We start from the raw sequence: 22479 nt of genomic DNA, 5'->3' as shown, positions 1-22479 counted from the left end.
CCTGGACCCTGGCACCAGGGAGGCAACATACCATCCTGGAGTCTCTTTCACGTCCACAGAATCGCCTATCTGTGCCCCTGACTATAGAGTTCCCTCTTACTATTACTCTTCTGCGCTTTGACCCTTCTGAACATCAGAGCCAGCCATGGTGCCACTGCTCTGGCTGCTGCTGTTTTCCCCTGATAGGCTATCCCCCCGACAGTATCCAAAGGGGTATACCTGTTCAAGAGGGGGACAACCACAGGGGATTCCTGCACTGACTGCCTGCCCTTTCTGGTGGTCACCCATTTCTCTGCCTGCACCTTGGGTGTGACCACATTTACATAACTGCGATCTATGATGCTTTCCGCCACCTGCATGCTCCTAAGTGCATCCAATTGCTGCTCCAACCGAACCATGCGGTCTGTGAGGAGCTCCAGTTGGGTGCACTTTCTGCAGATGAAGCCATCCGGGACGCTGGAAGCCTCCCGGACCTGCCACATCTCACAGTCAGAGCACTGCACCCCTCTAACTGACATTGCGTCAATTAATTAAAATTAAAATAAAAAAATAAAAAAAAAATTTTTAAATATATATTTTTTTAAATTTCAAAGTTACTGTTAACTATCTGTTTCCTAGCACTAGATTTCTACTAGAAATGCGAAAGCTAAATATAGTACTCTCCGATCTCTGGCTTAGATATCCCTCTAAATTATAATTAAGTAATTATGTTTAATTAGTTACCAATGCTTAATTTTTTTAATTTAGTGTAGATTCCCAACCAGCCACTCAGGCCACAGCTTTTCTGTGATGTCACTTCAGTTTCCCCCCGACACACACAATTTGAAAAAGGTATAAAAGTAAAAATGAGTAAAAATCACTTACTTAGCTTCTTACCCTCTGAGTGTCTTAGATGTTCTCAGGTTCTCTCCCTGACAGAGACTGCTCCTCCACCTCCGAACGGCTCCCGAAACTAGGCCGCGATCTTTTAAAATCTCCGCTCCGACTCGCAGCTCCCACGCTTTTTACATCTCCTGCCCTGTTTTCAGAGTCCCGGCTCACTCAGCTCCCGCGCTCTCTCACCTCTCGCGCTGTTTTCAAAGTCCCGGCTCACTCGCCTCCCGCGCTGTTTTCAAAGTCCCGGCTCACTCAGCTCCCGCGCTGTTTTCAGAGTCCCGGCTCACTCAGCTCCCGCGCTGTTTTCGGAGTCCCGGCTCACTCACCTTCCGTGCTGTTTTCAGAGTCCCGGCTCACTCACCTCTTGCGCTGTTTTCAGAGTCCCGGCTCACTCACCTCCCGCGCTGTTTTCAGAGTCCCGGCTCACTCACCTCTCGTGCTGTTTTCAGAGTCCCGGCTCACTCAGCTCCCCGCGCTGTTTTCAGAGTCCCGGCTCACTCACCTCTCGCGCTGTTTTCAGAGTCCCGGCTCACTCACCTCCCGCGCTGTTTTCAGAGTCCCGGCTCACTCACCTCCCGTGCTGTTTTCAGAGTCCCGGCTCACTCAGCTCCCGCGCTGTATTCAAGCCAGAGGTGGATACATTTCTAATATTTGAAGGTATCAAGGGATTTGGGGAGGGTGCAGGAAAATTGAGTTGAGGTAGAAGAACAGCCACCATCTGGATGCATAGCAGAGCAGGCTTGACCTATTTCTACTCTTATTTCTTGCATTCCTCTAAATGGCTGTTTTGGGATGCCTGAGGTCAACATGGAGCAAGCTGCTGGCAGGACCTGTGACAGTAACTGCCATTGTATTTATCTTTGCCTCATGTCATGCAGTGCAGTCTAGCTTGACCTCGCCAATACCTCAAACTGTGTAACCTCCACTTTGTTAGCCATTAGATGTTTGGGAGTGGTGTGCCATTCTGTCATTTGGGCACAGCTTTGATTTACAGTACTGTGGGGAGAAGGCGGGGAGAGGAACAAGTTGAGTTGCCCTTGCAGCGAGCTGGTACAGACACGGCAGGCCGATTGCCACCTGTGCTGTAGCCATTCTGTGGTGCTATGATTCTCGCCTTCACATTTTGTGTGACAGCCACTTGATTTTGTCAGTCGCAAAAGCTGAAACTATAGTTTAAAATTAACCACCTTTATAATGGTTGTGAATATCTTTGTTTCCACATATGACCACTTGACTTGAAGGTGCAACTTCAAACTCTCACCTTCTCCCCACTTCATAAATTCCTATGGACAATTTTCGTGCTCCCTTTCAGTAAGATCCTAATGCCAAATCCAATATGGGCTGGAGCTTGCTCATGATCTACAAATTCCATTAATCCTGCATACTAACTGCAATGGTCTAACTCGTTCCAATTTGAAAAATGTGCCCTGTTGTTTCACTGCCTTCATACGGTCAACATCCCCCCCCCCCCCTCCTTTCATGGGCATGGTTCCCCCTCAGGCCCTGATGCTTAGCTGTGCCATCCTGGGAAACCTGGCACTGGCACTCTGAGAGTGCTGCTGACCTTGTGTTGCCACCTGGGCATCTTGACAGTGCCATAGTGGCACTATCCCAGGCACCCGGGTCCCTGGCGCCGTGAACAACAGTGATAACCACTATGCTACCGTGCCGCTCGTACATTCTTACTGCAGTAGCTGACATTTAATTATGTTTTAAAAATTAAACAAAAAGCTACACAACAACCTGCTGCCTTTTAAAGGAGCAAAACATTCAATCAAAGAGGAAAAAAAGATTGCAAGAATATTCATTTGATGAGTTTTGCTACACTTGAGGTTCCAGTGCCTACAGTTTGTCTTTCTAGCATTTTATTTGTTTTACTGTTTGTCATTTTCAGTGTTTTTTGAAACCTATGGGTGTCAAATGAATGTTAATGACACAGAAATTGCTTGGTCCATCCTCCAGAAAAATGGTTATGTGAAAGCCAGCAGCTGCACTGAGGTAAATTATATAAATTTTGTTGACATACAGCTGTTGCATCAGATCAGTGTTTTAGAATCATAGATCAATCATAGAATCCCTACAATGCAGATGGAGGCCATTTGAGTTTGTTCAGCATCAGTTCCTAATTGAGGAAGGAAAATCAACCATGTTGCTGTTAGACAGAAATGGCACATCAGTTATACTGCGATTATGTTTATCAGAATGTAGTTCAGTTGTCAGGCTTGTAGGGACCTGGAAGGGCCACTAGCTTAATGAATGCAAGAAAAATAATCCACCACTTTTTATTTCTCTGTTCCTGTTCTCTATGGGTGTCTCTAAAGCACAATGCAGTTAGATCCGTAGGACCACCAAAGCGCTGTGACAGCAGGGTCAGCCTTCAGAAGGATAGCTGTCCAATTGCACTCAATTTTCTTGAGAGAATCCAGTGTAGAGGATGCATACTGATTAACTTTGTTTTGTTTAGCTGGTAGTGAGTGGTTTTCACAAAACAATTGAAGTATATGAACAATGGACAGTGCATGGCAGCCAATGAGGGCTCAGATGCACAATTTTGGCAAGCTGATGCAGTACAGCAAAATTCAAAGTGTTGCACTTTGATCTTAATTGATCTATTGAAGTGAGCGATTGAAAGGAATAGGATGCTATTGATGTAAAAAGATGTTGGTCAAGAGCAAAAGACCTAATGTCTGGACACTGTTTAAAAATGGCAGGTGACTGTGTTACGGTCCCCATGGAGACATAACTTTAAAAAGTAAGTTTGAACTTCCAGCTAATGGCTAAAAGAATGACACAATAACATTTCACATTTTAATACATTTACTATAACAAAACAGTATCCTTACAGGTAACCTGCACTTAAATCACAGAAAGGAATATCCTCTTTATTTTTAGCACAATCCAATAAACACACTTCACAGATATAAATTACACTGCCCTTTAAGTAGACATTCAGCTCTCTCAATATCAGTTCAAAATGATTCTTAGCTCCCGGCGGTTTACCTTTTTTCCGTTCTCAACCTGGTAACTTCTAACTCCAGAACTGTCCTTCATGGTGAATGTATTACCAGAGATCCTCCTCTAACACACACTAGGCAAATCTTCCAGCTTCATTTTAACTCCTTACGAACTTGATAATTTCAATCCGAGCATGAGCTTCCACCGACATGGTGCACCAGAAGCTGTTGGCTGCTCTCTCTCCAAGACCCTGGAAGAATAACCTGTCTGTGATATTCAGTAATATTTTAGGAAAGCTTGTAACCCAATACTGTATCACATTGGCTTCCTCTGTGTTTCCACACACTCCCTTCACCAAGTCCATCACCATGGCAACGCAAATCACATGGGCCTTCTATCCAGGTTAAAATACTGATTAACAATTCTTTAGACCATTGTGAAATTAAATGGACAGTTTAAAGCACAACTGTTTACAAGCCAATATTCTCAACACTTTTCTGGGACTTTGGAGACTCCTATCCATCCATTGTTAGCCCACAGGCTTCTCCAATTGTAAACACCTTTCACCTTGCTAGTAACACGATATGAGCCCCAATTAATCTCTAGTCAAACCACCTAGACTCCCTGTCAGACAAACTTCACAAGAGATCACATAATCCCCTTCATTTTACGTTAAGTTAAAAAGGCAGTCCCAAACAATCTTAGAAACCTCATAATTGGACCAAGAGCATAAGCAAAGCAGATTGTAGAAGCCAGTTTGTAGAGGTTTCCCTCTCCAATTAATGTATCAGTTCTGATAAAATAGAGACCGCTCTTGAAGAAATTTATATCTTGTAAAATAAACCAGAGAATACTGTCAGAAGCAGACCATGTCAGTTAACATTTGTCACCGTTCTTTGAGAATGCACCACAGGATTGTTTTTGAAGTTGTTATAGCTCTGACAGTGAGTATCAATCTTGTTTGCTGACAGCTTAAAACCCTCAAACTTGTGTTCAAATGACTGCGCATTTGTTTTATTAATATTGCATTTAATTTGTATCATGTGGTAAATATAGTGACCTGATGGTCACAAGTTTGGCAAGCGTTGAAAAACTATTGGATAACAATTTAGACATTAATAACTACATTTTATGCTGATCCAAATGTGTCGGAAACATAGCTGACAGTACTGTACCTCAATATATTAGTGTTTAAAACATAAGTTACAAAATTACTTGTTAAAATAATTGGGGGTGAGTTGAGGGAGACAATAAACAAATAATGACCAGAGTTAATGTCAAGGTCAGTGGTGCTCTTCTGCCATGAGATTGTCCGTTCAGAATCTAATCTCATCATTTGGGCTATTACTTTCAGTTTCAGAAATTTATTAAATACTTGAAAAATTGTTGAACTCTTGGGGTTCTCTGAACGGACCTACTGAATATGCTGGTCAAAAATTTAAACCAATCAAAACCAACCAAGCCTGTCTATAGACTTATTCTTTAACAGCAAAATTGATGAGTACGCAATTACCTATCTCGTCCATAGAATCCCATAGATCCCTACAGTACAGAAGGAGACCATTCAGCCCACCACAGTCCACACTGACCCTCCGAAAGAGCACTCTATCAAGGCCCACTTCCCATCCTATCCCCGCAACCCTTCTCGTTGATCATGGCCAATCTACCTAACCTGCACATCTTTTTGTAATCTTGTAGAACTCCTTTAACCATGTTAGTTATATTCTGATTTGAAGGTAGAAAGAAAGGTAAAACACTATTTTCTGTTTTCAGTTATTTCTATGACTTGTCAGTTTATGTTGTGACAGTGAAGGGAGGCTACAAGGAACTGAAGCGCCCATATGAACCACCCAAGGACTGTGCTCAAAAGTTTACGAAGAGTTATTTTCAGGATTCAGTGTTGAACAATATTTTTAAATGCAAAATCTATTGTATTGGTGATCATTTGCTGGAATCTCTTGGTTCTGTGTAATCTTAGTCCCTGAAAATACACTTAGCTTGCAGTTTATCTCCAGTCAGTATAGCATGCACAGTCTGGGTTATCTCCACGTTTCAAAGTGGAGGAATTGCTTAATGTTTTTCTATTTCTATTGTGTAAAATTGAGATTTAACAAGTGATTGTTAACCCAGTCGAATGCTAGTCCTAGTTACTCTCCGCACAAGATTGCAAATGATGGAACATAGAAACTATGGCTGCTTATTGCCTTTTGCAGTTAACACAAGTTAAAAAGAGTTGGGCGAAACTCGAGATTGTACCATGAACGTTTCACACATTATTGATCTGTACAAATGTAATGAAGCATCACTTCTTCTTGTCAGTCTACATCGCAAGTCTACTTAACCAGCTTTCCTGCTACCAACCCCATAAATTTCAATTTGTCCAAAATGCTGCTGCCTGCATTGTCAGGTGCACAAACCACTCCATTCCCAATGTCTCCAACTACATAGTGTTCAATTCTGGTCGCCACACTACTGGAAGGATGTGGAGGCTTTAGAGAGGGTGCAGAAGAGATTTACCAGGATGTTGCCTGGTATGGAGGGCATTAGCTATGAGGAGCGGTTGAATAAACTCGGTTTATTCTCACTGGAATGACGGAGGTTGAGGGACGACCTGATAGAGGTCTACAAAATTATGAGGGGCATAGAGTGGATAGTCAGAGGCTTTTCCCCAGGGTAGAAGGGTCAATTACTAGGGGGCATAGGTTTAAGGTGCGAGGGGCAAGGTTTAGAGGAGATATACGAGGCAAGTTTTTTTTACACAGGTTAGTGGGTGCCTGGAACTCGCTGCGAGAGGAGGTGGTGGAAGCAGGGACGATAGTGACATTTAATGGGCATCTTGACAAACACATGAATAGGATGGGAATAGAGGGATATGGACCCCGGACGTGTAGAAGATTTTAGTTTAGATGGTCGGCACAGGCGTGGAGGGCCGAAAGGCCTTTCCTGTGCTCTACTTTTCTTTGTTCTTTGTTGTTCTACATTGACTTCTTATCTCCCAGAAGACTGATGTTTGACATCCTTGTTCTACATAGCTTTGCCCCACTGAACCTAATCCATTCCTTAGCACACATGCTCAACTTCACCAGTATAACTTTTTGCTTGTTTCTCTCCTTCTTTCTCTGAGATTAGTCAATGCTCCTTTCGATCCTGTATCTTGGCTATCTGGAAATGTAATTTCTCTGCTTTGTTAACACTCCTATTTTCTAAACTTAAAGTTCTTCTCTTTGATTTCAACTTGGCCCTCCCCCAAGCTCTTCCTTTTGCCTTGCTGCTCAGCACTAATAGAATAAATCATAGAATTTACAGTGCAGAAGGAGGCCATTCGGCCCATCAAGTCTGCACCGGCTCTTGGAAAGAGCACCCTACCCAAGGTCAACACCTCCACCCTATCCCCGTAACCCCACCCAACACTAAGGGCAATTGTGGACACTATGGGCAATTTAGCATGGCCAATCCACCTAACCTGCACATCTTTGGACTGGGAGGAAACCGGAGCACCCGGAGGAAACCCATGCACATACGGGGAGAATGTGCAGACTCCGACACAGACAGTGAACCAAGCCGGGAATCGAACCTGGGACCTTGGAGCTGTGAAGCAAATATGCTAACCACAATGCTACCGTGCTGAATAATCCGGTGTTAAACTTAATATTTTGATTGGCAACATAATGTCAGGATTTCTAAACACCGCTTATAGGTAGTTTTTGATTAATGAGTGAGAAGAACCCTCTGACAGTTAAATTAGTTTTTATTGGCTCTTTGTTTCCCTTTAGGCTTCAGGCAAATATATCAGATTAATTGAAGTATCGCAATATGCCATATAACAGAATGCTCAATGCTGTTTAAAATCAAGAATGTGATGTTTCTGCCATGGATCATTGAATAACCTTGTCAGAAACAAGCAAATAAATTCTCACCCAAGAATAAAATTGTTCATTTCATCTGTATGTGTTTGATACAGTAAAAGATTAGTGTGATGTAGAAGCGTGTGAACCATGTCTGAGATTGAATTATGTTGATAAGCTGCTCAGTATGCTTTCTCTACAATAATCTGTTCTATTCTTTATCTCATTGTTTCAGGACATGGCTGAAGCACTGGGTTATAAGTAACTGAACAACGTATACACTCCACATATAATTTCTTTAGATTTCTATGCATTACTAATTGACTGTCCTTTTGACAATTTGACTTGTATATTTTTGATACAGGCTGATGTGATTTTACTCGTGACATGTTCAATCAGGTATATCTTTTTCCATGACCTTTCTGTACTTATTAATACAGTTATTTTAATTTGTATTTCTGCAGTGAATCTTTGCGGGTTTTTTGTTCCAAACCCATTTTCATTCAAGTGAATTGTCGGGCAAAGTTTGCAAGGACATCGGTTGCTGGCAGGATCTTGAGACCGTCGATGACAAATCAGACTCCCACCTGTGGGCAGCACGGTAGCATTGTGCATAGCACAATTGCTTCACAGCTCCAGGGTCCCAGGTTCGATTCCTGACTTGGGTCACTGTCTGTGCGGAGTCTGCACATCCTCCCCGTGTGTGCGTGGGTTTCCTCCGGGTGCTCCGGTTTCCTCCCACAGTCCAAAGATGTGTGGGTTAGGTGGATTGGCCATGCTAAATTGCCCATAGTGTCCAAAATTGCCCTTAGTGTTGGGTGGGGTTACTGGGTTATGGGGATAGGGTAGAGGTGTGGACCTTGGGTAGGGTGCTCTTTCCAAGAGCCGATGCAGACTCGATGGGCCGAATGGCCTCCTTCTGCACTGTAAAATTCTATGATAATGCTGATCCTGACCTGAAGAATAAGGCTATGATGACAGTGTGTACATAAAAGGAAATGAAGATAGCTTTATTAGTCGCTGCCTAAATATTGATTGAGGGAGAGAAATATTGTCATGTGAGAGTGCTTTTAAGAAATGGGTGTTTATAAATGGGTGTGTATATAAATATCTGTAGTGAGAGTACCTTTAAGAAATGGGTGTTTACCACTGCAGTGATGTCAGAGAGTGGGTGGAGCTGGACTGTCTGTCAGCTTTTTTACTTTCATTTTAGGCTGTTTGCTGCAGGGTGTGTTTTAGTTTCGTTTTCAGAGCTGGGTAGATGCAGTCACAGCCAGAAGGTGTATGAATCTCTCTGTAATCTAAAGACTGTAAATCGATCCTGGTGATTTAAAACTAAAAACAGTAGTGACTTTAACCTGATGTGCTTTTGGTAAAAGGTGTTTTAAGTCGTATGGATGTTAAAAGGAAAACTTAAAGGATTACTTAGTGTTGTATTCTTTGGGGGTTGTATTTGAATTAATAGTTGCTAAGATGTTCACTATGTTTTAAAAGGGTTAACTTGAGTTCATAGAATAAACATTGTTTTGCTTTTAAAAAATACTTTTCCATTTCTGCTGTACCACACTGTAGGGTGGGCCGTGTGCTCCCCATGCCACAATCTATTAAAAGTTGTGGGTCAAGTGAACTCCATGATACACTTTGGGGTTCTCTAAACCCTGGCCCATAACAATATGAAGACAAACATGGGGCAGCTACTAGTTTAGTTTAGCGTAAGGTGTAACTGTTTAAAAACATGTCAATGTTTTAAATAAAGATCACTTTTTAATTGCAGGGAAAAGGCAGAGCAGACCATCTGGAACAGGCTGAAGCAGCTTGCATCGCTGAAATCCAAGCGAACAAAGTCTCAAGTTCCACTGAAAATAGGAATTTTAGGTAATTTAGATAATCTAATGGTTTTGATGCAAACAAATGGGTTACTATGGAGAAAATCCATCTATCCCATTTGGACCTGTGTGAATGTGATCCCTTTCAGCTAGCCCAAATGCATCAACCATATAGAGACTGTAGTTGAACGGGATTCATTGTTTAAGAAAATTGGTAGTTTTCCATTTGACAAGGACAGTGCTTGCAAGGTAATGAGTTCCGTAAAACCAAAAGGCTACATTCTAACCCAATGTTGGAAGGAATATTGAAGGAGGCAGGAAGTGACCCAGTGATGCTGGTTCAATAGGTGTAAGTTATGTATATTCTAAATTAGGGCGGCATGTTATGCAGTGGTTAGCACTGGGACTGCGGCGCTGAGGACCCGGGTTCAAATCCCGGCCCTAGGTCACTGTCCGTGACATGGAGTTTGCACATTCTCTCCAAATCTGCGTGGGTTTTATCCCCACAACCCAAAATTAAGAGAACGGTAATATGCAACGAGACTTTGGTGTCCTTGTTCACCAGCCGCTGAAGGTAAGCATGCAAGTGCCGTAGGCTGTAAAGAAGGCAAATTATATGTTGGCCTTCATAGAATCTACGGCGCAGAAGGAGACCATTCTGCCCATCGAGTCTGCACCTGTCCTTGGAAAGAGCACCATATCCTAGTAACCCCACCAACCTTTTTGGACACTAAAGGCAATTCAGCATGGCCAATCCACCTAACCTGCACATCTTTGGACTGGGAGGAAACCGGAGCACTCGAAGGAAACCCACCAAGACACGGGGAGAAAGTGCAAACTCTGTACAGACAGTGACCCAAGCCAAGAATCAAACTTGGGACCCTGGAGCTGTGAAGCAAGTGTGCTAACCACTCTGCTACCGTGCTCCACTGAGCGAGAGAATTGGAGTACAGGAGCAGGAATGACTTTCTGCAATTCTGCAGGGCATTGGTGAGGCCACATCTGGAATAGTCTGTGCAGTTTTGGTTTCCTCATCTGAGAAAGGATGCTCTTGAGAGGGAGCGCAGAGTAGGTTTACTTACTGATTCCTGGGATGGCGAGACTGACATATGAGGAGAGATTGAGACAGTAAGGATTACATTCACTGGAGTTTAGAAGAATGAGGGGGCATCTCATGGAAACCGATAAAATTCTAACAGGACTAGACCGGGTGGATGAAAAAAGGATATTCCCGATGGTAGGTGTGTCCAGAACAGCGGGTCACAGTCTGAAGATAGGTCGCAGACTCAGAAGAGGAGAAATGTCTTCACACACAAAGTAGTAAGCCTGTGGAATTCACTACCACGGAAAGCAGTTGAGGCCAAAACATTGTATGTTTTCAAGAACAAATTAGATATAACTCTTGGGGTTAAAGACGTCAAAGGATATTGGGGGGGGAAGCAGGGAAAGGTTACTTGGTAATCATCAGTATGAATGATCAGCCATGATATTGAATAGCGGAGCAGGCTTGAATGGCCGAATCGCCTACTCTTACTTTCTATATTTCTATGCCTGAAAAGTACACATTTCCTATGGGCAATTGCCCTGCACTGGCAGCGAACCAAAAATTGTGGCTTAAATCACAAACTATGGATGTTTCTGACTGTGTCACACCAATTGTTGCTGAGAAAAGGTTAGCAGAATTAAAATCACTTCTGGTACTTATTGTACAGACCCACGTTGAACAGCCCACCCCCAACCACATGGTCAACTCTGCACTCCACCCCAAATTCTAACAACTCACCTCATAAATCGACCTCCTCCCTGGCTTGAAAGTAGCTGGACTTTTAAACTCACCATATTTCAAATTCCTGGGACATTGGGACCGATTCTGGGGGAGGTGGGACCTGTACAAATCGGACGGTCTGCATCTGGGTGGGACCGGAACCAATGTTCTCGGGGGGGTGTTTGCTAGTGCAGTTGGGGAGGGTTTAAACTAATGTGCCAGGGGGATGGGAACCGATGTAGGAAGTCAGTGGGGACAGAAACAAAAGGCAGGAAGGGAGAGTGTGTCAAGCATGACCAGAGAAAGCAGGGCAGAGAGCAAGGAAGGTCTACATTAAACTGCATTTATTTCAATGCAAGGGGCCTGACGGGCAAAGCGGATGAACTCAGGGCATGGACGGGCACATGGGACTGGGATATTATAGCTATGACTGAAACATGGCTAAGGGAGGGGCAGGACTGGCAGCTCAATGTTCCGGGCTACAGATGCTATAGAAAGGATAGAACAGGAGGTAAGAGAGGAGGGGGAGTGGCGTTTTTGATTAGGGAGAACATCACGGCAGTACTTAGAGGGGATATATCCGAGGGTTCGCCCACTGAGTCTATATGGGTGGAACTGAAAAATAAGAAGGGAGAGATCACCTTGGTAGGACTGTACTACAGGCCCCCAAATAGTCAGCGGGAAATTGAGGAGCAAATATGTAAGGAGATTACAGATAGCTGCAAGAATAATAGGGTGGTAGTAGTAGGGGACTTTAACTTTCCCAACATTGACTGGGACAGTCATAGCATTAGGGGCTTGGATGGAGGGAAATTTGTTGAGTGTATTCAGGAGGAATTTCTCATTCAGTATGTGGATGGACCGACTAGAGAGGGGGCAAAACTTGACCTAGTCTTGGGAAATAAGGAAGGGCAAGTGATAGAAGTGCTAGTGAGGGATCACTTTGGGACAAGTGACCATAATTCCATTAGTTTTAAGATAGCTATGGAGAATGATAGGTCTGGCCCAAGAGTTAAAATTCTTAATTGGGGCAAGGCCAATTTTGATGGTATCAGACAGGAACTTGCAGAGGTAGATTGGGGGAGACTATTGGCAGACAAAGGGACGGCTGGTAAATGGGAGGCTTTTAAAAATGTGTTAACCAGGGTGCAGGGTAAGCACATTCCCTTTAGAGTGAAGGGCAAGGCTGGTAGAAGTAGGGAACCCTGGATGACTCGAGATATTGAGACTCTGGTCAAAAAGAAGAAGGAGGCATATGACGTACATAAGCAACTGGGATCAAGTAGATCCCTTGAAGAGTATAGAGATTGTCGAAATAGAGTTAAGAGGGAAATCAGGAGGGCAAAAAGGGGACATGAAATTGCTTTGGCAAATAATGCAAGGGAGAATCCAAAGAGATTCTACAGATACATAAAGGGGAAAAGATTAACTAGGGACAGAGTAGGGCCTCTTAAGGATCAACAAGGGCATTTATGTGCAGAGCCACAAGAGTTGGGTGAGATCCTGAATGAATATTTCTCATCGGTATTCACGGTGGAGAAAGGCATGGATGTTAGGAAACTAAGGGAAATAAATAGTGATGTCTTGAGAAGTGTGCATATTACAGAGGAGGAGGTGCTGGAAGTCTTAAAGCGCATCAAGGTAGATAAATCCCCGGGACCTGATGAAATGTATCCCAGGATGTTGTGGGAGGCTAGGGAGGAAATTGCGGGTCCCCTAACCGAGATATTTGAATCATCGGCAGCCACAGGTGAGGTGCCTGAAGATTGGAGAGTGGCGAATGTTGTGCCCTTGTTTAAGAAGGGCAGCAGGGAAAAGCCTGGGAACTACAGACCGGTGAGCCTAACGTCTGTAGTAGGTAAGTTGCTAGAAGGTATTCTGAGAGACAGGATCTACAAGCATTTAGAGAGGCAAGGACTGATTCGGGGCAGTCAGCATGGCTTTGTGCGTGGAAAATCATGTCTCACAAATTTGATTGAGTTTTTTGAGGGAGTGACCAAGAAGGTAGATGAGGGTAGTGCAGTAGACGTTGTCTACATGGACTTTAGCAAAGCCTTTGACAAGGTACCGCATGGTAGGTTGTTGCAGAAGGTTAAAGCTCACGGGATCCAGGGTGAGGTTGCCAATTGGATTCAAAATTGGCTGGACGACAGAAGGCAGAGGGTGGTTGTAGAGGGTTGTTTTTCAAACTGGAGGCCTGTGACCAGTGGTGTGCCTCAGGGATCGGTGCTGGGTCCACTGGTATTTGTGATTTATATTAATGATTTGGATGAGAATTTAGGAGGCATGGTTAGTAAGTTTGCAGATGACACCAAGATTGGTGGCATAGTGGATAGTGAAGAAGGTTATCTAGGATTGCAACGGGATCTTGATCAATTAGGCCAGTGGGCCGACGAATGGCAGATGGAGTTTAATTTAGATAAATGTGAGGTGATGCATTTTGGCAGATCGAATCAGGCCAGGACCTACTCAGTTAATGGTATGGCGTTGGGGAGAGTTATAGAACAAAGAGATCTAGGAGTACAGGTTCATAGCTCCTTGAAGGTGGAGTCGCAGGTGGACAGGGTGGTGAAGAAGGCATTCGGCATGCTTGGTTTCATTGGTCAGAACATTGAATATAGGAGTTGGGACGTCTTGTTGAAGTTGTACAAGACATTGGTACGGCCACACTTGGAATACTGTGTGCAGTTCTGGTCACCCTATTATAGAAAGGATATTATTAAACTAGAAAGAGTGCAGAAAAGATTTACTAGGATGTTGCCGGGACTTGATGGTTTGAGTTATAAGGAGAGGCTGGATAGACTGGGACTTTTTTCCCTGGAGCGTAGGAGGCTTAGGGGTGATCTTATAGAGGTCTATAAAATAATGAGGGGCATAGATAAGGTAGATAGTCAACATCTTTTCCCAAAGGTAGGGGAGTCTAAAACTAGAGGGCATAGGTTTAAGGTGAGAGGGGAGAGATTCAGAAGGGCCCAGAGGGGCAATTTCTTCACTCAGAGGGTAGTGAGTGTCTGGAATGGGCTGCCAGAGGTAGTAGTAGAAGCGGGTACAATTGTGTCTTTCAAAAAGCATTTGGATGGTTACATGGGTAAGATGGGTATAGAGGGTTATGGGCCAAGTGCGGGCAACTGGGACTAGCTTAATGGTAAAAAACTGGGCGGCATGGACTGGTTGGGCCGAAGGGCCTGTTTCCATGCTGTAAACTTCTATGATTCTATGATTCTATATATCAGCAGTCAGTGCTGCAAAAAAGAAAGCATGGTTCCTTTCAGCAGCATTTGACTGAAGACTTCATGAGTACTCTGCACTGCACAGTTCTCGCCTAACCTGAGTTGGAAGGTCCGGCATGTCAGGATCAAAAATATATTACAGTAAGGGAGTAGGAGCGGAGTGGCATATCCCTGTGTAGCATTTCTCCAGAACTTTTCCATTGCCCACTTATCTATTATAATCATCACTTTGACTCCACATTTCTACCATTCAGTGAGGCTTTTGGAAGCTTCAGATTATCTGACCTGTTTGATGGACTATTCAGGCAGTGAGGGTGGAAAATGTGAGTGGGTATTTCATAGAATTTACAGTGCAGAAGGAGGCCATTCGGCCCATCGAGTCTGCATCGGCCCTTCTAAAGAGCACCCTACCCAAGCCCACATCTCTACCTGTAGCCACCTAAAATGGCTGATTCCCTATTTGGCCAAAACCCGATTTTAAAATGGCTAACCGAAAAGGCTGATGGGAAAAGCAGCCAACAGGACACAAACGGACAACTGCAGACAGAATAGCGTATTCGGCTCTGGGGAAGTCGGTCCAGATCGATACTCAAGACTATTAGCAGCACATCAACCCAGACATCTGCAGTTTAATCGGCTATCCCCGGGAACAATTGCAACATATTAGCAATGGAATGCCGGGCCAGACCTGTCGGCGCCTGCAGTGGCCGAAACAAAGACAGGTGAACGACCACCCCCCGATCGAGGAATCGCCCCGTTATTGGACGTATCGAACCCAGTGATTGTGAACAAGTCCAATCACTTGGGACTCAGGGTCAAGGGCCGCCCCGAGAGGCGGGAAGCCCCTGAGCCCTATAAAGTGAGGGGCCAAGTTCAGATCTCACTCTCTCTCCCTTCTTCTCCTGCTCGAGACCTTCGCAAGAACATCGACCAGAAACTGTAAGTTTGACTCCAGCGATCGCTACCCGATAAAGACTCCTAGCCATCGACCCGTATCAGCCTTTTTGAATCCCGCGGGCCAGATCTGATTCGATAAGCCATTCGTTTCCCTGACCTGGTGGGCCCTTCCTAAAGTTAAGTATTGGCCAGTAGTGGTAGGTTTCTATATAGATAGTAGAATTATTGTGTTAAGCATTACTTGTTGTATATAATAAATGACCGTTGATTTCAATCTTACTAAGTGGTGTGCTGACTTATTAATCATAACTCGAGCTTGAACCACGTGGCGGTATCAGAAAGATACCTGGAGACTTGTGAGCAAAGGTGACATAATCAGAGCTAATACAACTAAGGCTGAAAGGAGCAACATACCCTATCCCAGTAACCCCCACTTAACATTTTTGGACACTAAGGGCAATTTAGCATGGCCAAGCCACCTAACCTGCACATCTTTAGGCTGTGGGAGGAAACCGGAGCACCAGGAGGAAATCCACGCAGACACTGGGAGAACGTGCAGACTCCACACACAGTGACTCAAGCTGGGAATCGAACCTGGGACCCTGGAGCTGTGAAGCAACTAACCACTATGCTTACCGTGCTGCCCTAGTGACATAGGTCCAGAAAATGTTGACAGGCATTCATGCTGAGACCAGAGGACACCGTAGTTATCAAGCTGGTGCTCACAACCAACTAGCCTGGAGGGTAGTCTCTTCATTTGAAAGAGGAGAGGGAGAACAGTACCAGTCCCAGAAGACTGATTACTGACATGATAGTCAGAATTCGGAATTCGTATCTGACTGGGTGTGGTTTGAATGTCTTGTTATGGTTTATCATATCATTGTTCAGGTAGCAGAAACAGGTGATGGGTATTCATTGTCTTTGAGCACATATAAATAAGTATAGGCTGGCTGGCACTCTGGGTGTAATGGGTGCAGAGATGAGAATCTGAACCAGTCAATGGACTCTGGTCAGATGACTGCTGGACAGACCACCGGCTCATTCACTCCTCTTCTGTTCATCAAACTCCACCAGAAGCAGCAAAAGATGAAGAAACAGTTCAGATAAAAGATCAACGTTGAGTGGCTTCAATAGCCATGCATGCTAGTGAGCTTCCAACAATGTTGTCTCCAAAATCTGCACAGTCTCCATTCTAATGGAGTGGAGAAAACTGGAAAAAGCTGAAGACAGCCATCATCTCAAGCTGGAAGAAACCATCGACCACAAGACCAGGAAACACCAAGACTGGTTCGACGAGAATGATCACACCATCCAAGTCCTCATCGATTAAAAAGAGGAAAGCTCTCTCTGGCTGACAAAACAACATAACCTGCAAGAGCCAAGGCAGATGTACAAAGAAGAACTAAAGAAATCAAGAGCCAGTGGTGGATGAGAAAGTTAAGGAGCTGCCAAGCACGACACCAGGGACTTCCTCAGCGCCATCAAGGCAATATATGGATCCAATTCCCTAGACCTCAAACCAGTGTGGGACCCTCTTGAGTGACAGACAAAGAACTCCTAAACTGTGATACAACCATAGATGACATTTTTGAGCCAATCCTCCAACTCCCGATCAAAAATGATCTCTGGTCTCCCTCCAACTGTGGAAAAAGTTGAACCTATATTAAACACATGGGAGATTGCAAATCCACAGGAGTGGATCCCAGTTGAGATTTTCAAACTTTGAGGAGAAGATGGGGCCGCCTCCATCAGATGTTGCTGAAAATCTGCGACAGAAAATAAATTCTCGGTGATACTGCCATGGCCACCATTTTCAATAAAGGAGACAAAGTGGACCGTGGGAACTACGAAGAACCTCCATTGCTGAGAAGATCATCATCGGAATCCTAACTAATTGTCTTCTCCCAGTTCCTGAAGAAATCCTTCCAGAAAGCCAGTGTCATTTCCGACCAAGCTGGATTTGAACTGCTCAGCAACTTCAAGAGAAAAACCATGAGCAACATCAACCACTCTAAGAGGCTTTTATCCATCTGACCAAGTCTATTGACTTAGTCAATTGGGAAATGCTATGGAAGACACTGACAATGGCCGGCTGTCCAGAGAAATTCATCAACATTCTCCGACTCCTCCATGACAAGATGTTGGCAACAGTCCTCACCAACGGAAATAAGATAGATAGCTTATTTCTGGAGTCAAGCAGGGATGTGTCATCGCCCCTACCCTTTCTTCCATCTTCATCGTCACCATCCTTCACCTTGTCAAGAGCAAGCTTCCCAGTGGAGTGGACATGGTCTACAGGATGGACAGAAAAATTTCAATCTCAACTGGTTGAAATCCAAGAAGAAAACGTCGCTGACATTGCTCGTGGAGCTTCAGTTTGTGGATGACATTGTCATTGCCACTCTCAGAAGAGAATCGCCAAGCCGTGCCTGGCATTTTTGGGGAGCATACCAAAGAATTGGTCTCTGCTTCAGCCTCAAGAAGACTCTAGCCCTTTACCAACCTGCCCCTCTTTTTCCCTCCATCAAGGTCAACGGAGAAACCCTCCCAAATGTGGAAAATTCCCTATACTTGGGGAGCCACCTCTCTGATGAACGTCGATGCGCAGATCCAGCATCGTATCCAATCTGCGAGTGCCTCCTTCAGATATCTTAGGACGAGAGTCTTTGACCACTGCGACATATGATCCGCGTGTACAAGGTGGTCATCCTTCCAACTCTTCCAAACAGCTCAGAAACTTGGACTAAGCACAGACGCCAGGTAACATCAACGATGACTTGAGATGGATTCTCCATAGCAGCTGGGAGGACAGCGTATTAACAGTGTCCTTGAAGGAGCCAAGAGTGCCAGCATAAAGACCATGGTCATCGGAAACCACTCCGCTGGGCGGGCCATGTGCTTAGGATGTCAAGATTCACCACTTCAAAAGCAAATCATCTTTGCCCAGCTCAAGCAAGGCTTCCAAACAAGAGGACCAGGGAAGCGCTTCAAAGACACACTGAAGGCTAGCCTAAAGAAATTCATCATCGACGTCAAGCCCTGGGAGACCCTTGCTCAGAAGAGACGTATCTGGATGAACCTCCTGATTGAAAGGTCACAATTCTTCAAGGACACCCGACAGCAAGAGGTGGCCCGGAAAAGGAGCCAGAGAAAGGAATACAAACGATCAAGAGTCTAAGGACCGATCCCACCTCCTGGAGACACCTGCCAAGTGCGCAGTCGAAGAGATGGCTCTAGGATGGGGCTCATCAACCATGCAAGAATCCACAGAACCCATGAGCAGTAACAAGAGTTTCTTAGGTGTACAATCATGCTCATTAGTGAGTGATCGCCGAAGAAGAAGGTGTGAATGTTTTGTTAATTAAATTATGGTTTATTAACATTGTTCAGGTTATCAGAAACAGGTGATGGGTATTAGTTGTATATGAGCACATATAAATGGGGGATATCTGGGACACTGGGTATAATGGGAGGAGAGATGAGAGTCTGAACAAGTATGTGAACTCTGTCTTGATAAAGAAAAGCTCTGCGTCTTGGTTTCGGCTTCACATCCCTCTTGGATTCTATTTATATGACTGAGCTCAAAAGGTTTTATTTCAAATATTTGAGTATATGCCAATCTTTCCCTTATGGATATTTCAACTCAACAGAACATCTGAGGGTCTTAAGGGGCACAATATCCACTCTACATTTGGGAGGTTTTGGGGCACAAAATTGATGACCAAGCTAATTAAATTTGGGGGACAAAAGTCTCCCGGAGGAGGGAAAAAATAAGAAGGGCTTTCAATATTTATGCAGTTAAAAGTATAAATTTTAAAGCATTGGAAATTTTAAAAAGTAAAGGAACCAACTCTTGCAAATCAGAAATTCATCATACTGGATGAATTAAAGCTCGGGAGGAATTGCTCTGCAGCAGAGCCACAAGAATTTGCAAATGCATGTCGACTCGAAGCAGTTATTTGAAACCATATTCTCACTATAAAGCAGGAGCAATTGTGTCACACCTTATTGGCAAATTGTGGCATCTGAACATTGAAAGCACTTAGTACCACCTATATATGTGTGTGTATATATATATATTAAATAGATCTGTAGGTTCAACGGTAATTCTGGTTATGTGAACATCTTTTATAAAGGGAGATTGAGGGTTTTCAATACAACCAAGCCAAATAGACTGAATTTAATGTATGAAATGGATGGAATAAAATAAATCACCATTTCGTTTTCTTTAAATTCAAGGCATTATAATGGAAAAGTGCAAAGTATCCGCTTGCACTTCTGATTTTAAGTTGTTAAATCAGAATCTACCTGGACTGCCAAAACATCCAATAGTGCAGGTTGTGAAGTAAACATCCCATTTCCTTGTTTGTTTTTAAAACACTCATCTTGAGGAACATGGAACAACTTAAAATCTAGAAGTGAGGGGTGCATGATTGCGTGGCAAAATTTGGCTCCAACTCCATCTATACGTTTGCTGACGACACAACCATAGTGGGTCGGATCTCTAACAATGAGGAGTCAGAATACAGGAGGGAGATGAAGAATCTAGTGAAGTGGTGTAATGACAACAATATCTCCCTCAATGCCAGCAAAACTAAAGAGCTGGTCATTGACTTCAGGAAGCAAAGTACAGTACACACCCCTGTCTGCATCAATGGGGCCGAGGTGGAGATGGTTGACAGCTTCAAATTCCAAGGCATGCACATCGCCAAAGATCTGTCCTGGTCCGCCCATGTCGATGCTACGACCAAGAAAGCACAACAGTGCCTCTATGTTCTCCAGAAACTAAGGAAATTCGGCATGTCCACATTGACTCTTACTAACTTTTACAGGTGCACCATAGAAAGCATCCTATCTGGCTGCATCACAGCCTGGTATGGTAACTGCTCAGCCCAAGATCACAAGAATCCTCAGAGTCAGGAACACCGCCCAGTCCACACGAACCTGCCTCCCATCCATTAACGCTATCTACACCTCCCGCTGCCTTGGGAAAGCGGGCAGCATAACCAAGGACCCCTCCCAGCCGGCTTACTGACTCTTCCAACTTCTCCCATTGGGCAGGAGATACAAAAGTGAGAACACACACAAACAGATTCAAAAACAGCTTCTTGCTGTTACCAGACTCCTCAACACCTATGGACTGATCTGATTAATACTACACTCCTGTATGCTTCACCCGATGCCTGCGTCTATGTATTTACATTGTGTACCTTGTGTTGCCCTAGTACGTATTTTCTGTTCATGTACTAAATAATCTGTTTGAGCTGCACGTAGAAAAATACTTTTCACTGTACCTCAGTACATGCGACAATAAACAAATCAAAATCCAATCCAATTATTCACTTTATAAACTTATCAACAGCTGAAATTCTGTGGTCTAACACTGTTGCTGTATTTTGACAATAGGATGCATGGCTGAGAGACTGAAAGAAGAGATCTTAGAAAAAGAGAAACTTGTTGATGTACTTGCTGGACCAGATTCTTACCGTGATCTTCCTAGACTCCTGACCGTGGCTGAAGCAGGCCAAAAGGCTGTGAATGTTTTGTTGTCACTGGATGAGACCTATGCAGATGTCATGCCAGTTCAAGTCAACTCCGAGACAAAATCTGCATTTATGTAAGTGTAATCTCTATTATTTAATTTGGGATGGGAGTAGTAATGTGTTAACGACCAGACTTTCCGCTTTTGTGATGTTTGAGGAGTACATATTTGTCATAGCACTGGGGAATGCGCTCACTCTTCTTCCAAATAGTCGAAGGACATGCTGTTCGTAAACCCCCAACCCCTGCTTGTTTCCTATCAGTCCATTACGTGGCAAGCAAAGACCTAAGAGAACTATAGAGAAAGAACCATACCTTCACTAGGGAAATCTCAATTGGAACAAATAATATGGTAAATTTGCTACGTTTGAAGTTGCAGATCCATAACTGAATCCAATAATGTCAGCCCTGGCTCAGTTGGTAGCACTCTCAACTCTGAGTCAGAAAGTTGTGGATTCATGTCTCACTCCAACTCTTGAGTACAAAAATGAAGACAGATACTCCTGTGGAGTACTGAGGAATTGCTGCACTGCCAGAATTGTTAAACTAATACCCCGGACGGGATTCTCTGACCCGCTGCAACCGTTTCCTGGTGCGGGCTCCACCCCCACCAGCAGCGGGATTCTCCGTCCCGGCAGCCGGCCAATGGGGTTTACCATTGTGGCCACCCCCACGCTGTCGGGAAATCCCCGGGCGTAGGTACGCTGACGGCGAAACGGAGGATCCAGCCGACGGCCAATCCAGCCCCCGCGTCTGCTCTCGGGTGGTATGTGAACGATATCAGGGCACTATTTTAAAGAAGAACGAGGGCATTCACCAGTGTTATGACAAATATGTACTCCTCAAACAACATCACAAAAGCGGAAAGCCTGGTCGTTATCACATTACTACTGTAAAAACTTGCCGTGTGAAAATTGGCTGCCGCATTTCCTACATTACTGAGTACATTTCAGAAGAACTTGGTTGGCTGTCAAGAAATATCTTGTGTTACTATAGAAATGAAAGTCTTTCTGTTCAGTCAGCGAGAGTGGGCAGGCGTTTGTTCCTATCCTTCTGAGAATACTGTTCTTTTAGTTGGGAAGACTTTCAGTTTTCATGTGATGTATCTCCCTCCCTCTCGTATAAGGGAGTGTCTAGCTTATGCTTGCTGTACCTTCATCATGGAGTAGCCGATAAAATGTGATTAACTTCAGCAGCGAACTCTGTATATTACTACTTTGTGTCAAAGTGTAGTGGAGATACATTTTTCAGTGCTTTTCATTCTATTAAATATACTTTGAATATTCAGCAAGAGAATGTGTTCTATAGGTATGTGCTGTTCTCCAGGAATAATTACATGGGTGGGATTATCTCGACTTGGGTAAGGCTGAACAGACTCCAGCTAAAAGAAAGTATTTCTCTTGCTCTAGCTCTGTCATGCGGGGATGCAACAACATGTGTAGCTATTGTATTGTACCTTTCACCCGTGGACGGGAGCGAAGCAGACCGATTTCTTCCATTGCACAAGAAATCAGAATGCTTTCAGATCAGGTAACTCCAGTTTT

The 22479-nt window shown here is 44.1% G+C and overlaps 1 protein-coding gene across 2 annotated transcripts in view; it reads left to right on the top strand.

Annotated features, from left to right (window-relative positions):
* The window catches only part of cdk5rap1 (CDK5 regulatory subunit associated protein 1), a 44413-nt gene that overhangs the window by 4713 nt on the left and 17221 nt on the right, over positions 1–22479 (top strand). For both annotated transcript variants that reach the window (XM_072514648.1, XM_072514647.1), the window contains exons 2-6: positions 2771–2874; positions 8041–8075; positions 9451–9551; positions 20801–21011; positions 22345–22465. In XM_072514648.1, the coding sequence (XP_072370749.1) occupies positions 2771–2874; positions 8041–8075; positions 9451–9551; positions 20801–21011; positions 22345–22465 (572 nt within the window). The remainder of the gene's footprint in view (positions 1–2770; positions 2875–8040; positions 8076–9450; positions 9552–20800; positions 21012–22344; positions 22466–22479) is intronic.

The sequence above is a fragment of the Scyliorhinus torazame genome, chromosome 8 (genome assembly GCF_047496885.1).
Source record: "Scyliorhinus torazame isolate Kashiwa2021f chromosome 8, sScyTor2.1, whole genome shotgun sequence".
In the NCBI taxonomy this organism is placed as follows: Eukaryota; Metazoa; Chordata; class Chondrichthyes; order Carcharhiniformes; family Scyliorhinidae; genus Scyliorhinus; species Scyliorhinus torazame.
This window is presented reverse-complemented; position numbering and strand designations above follow the sequence as displayed.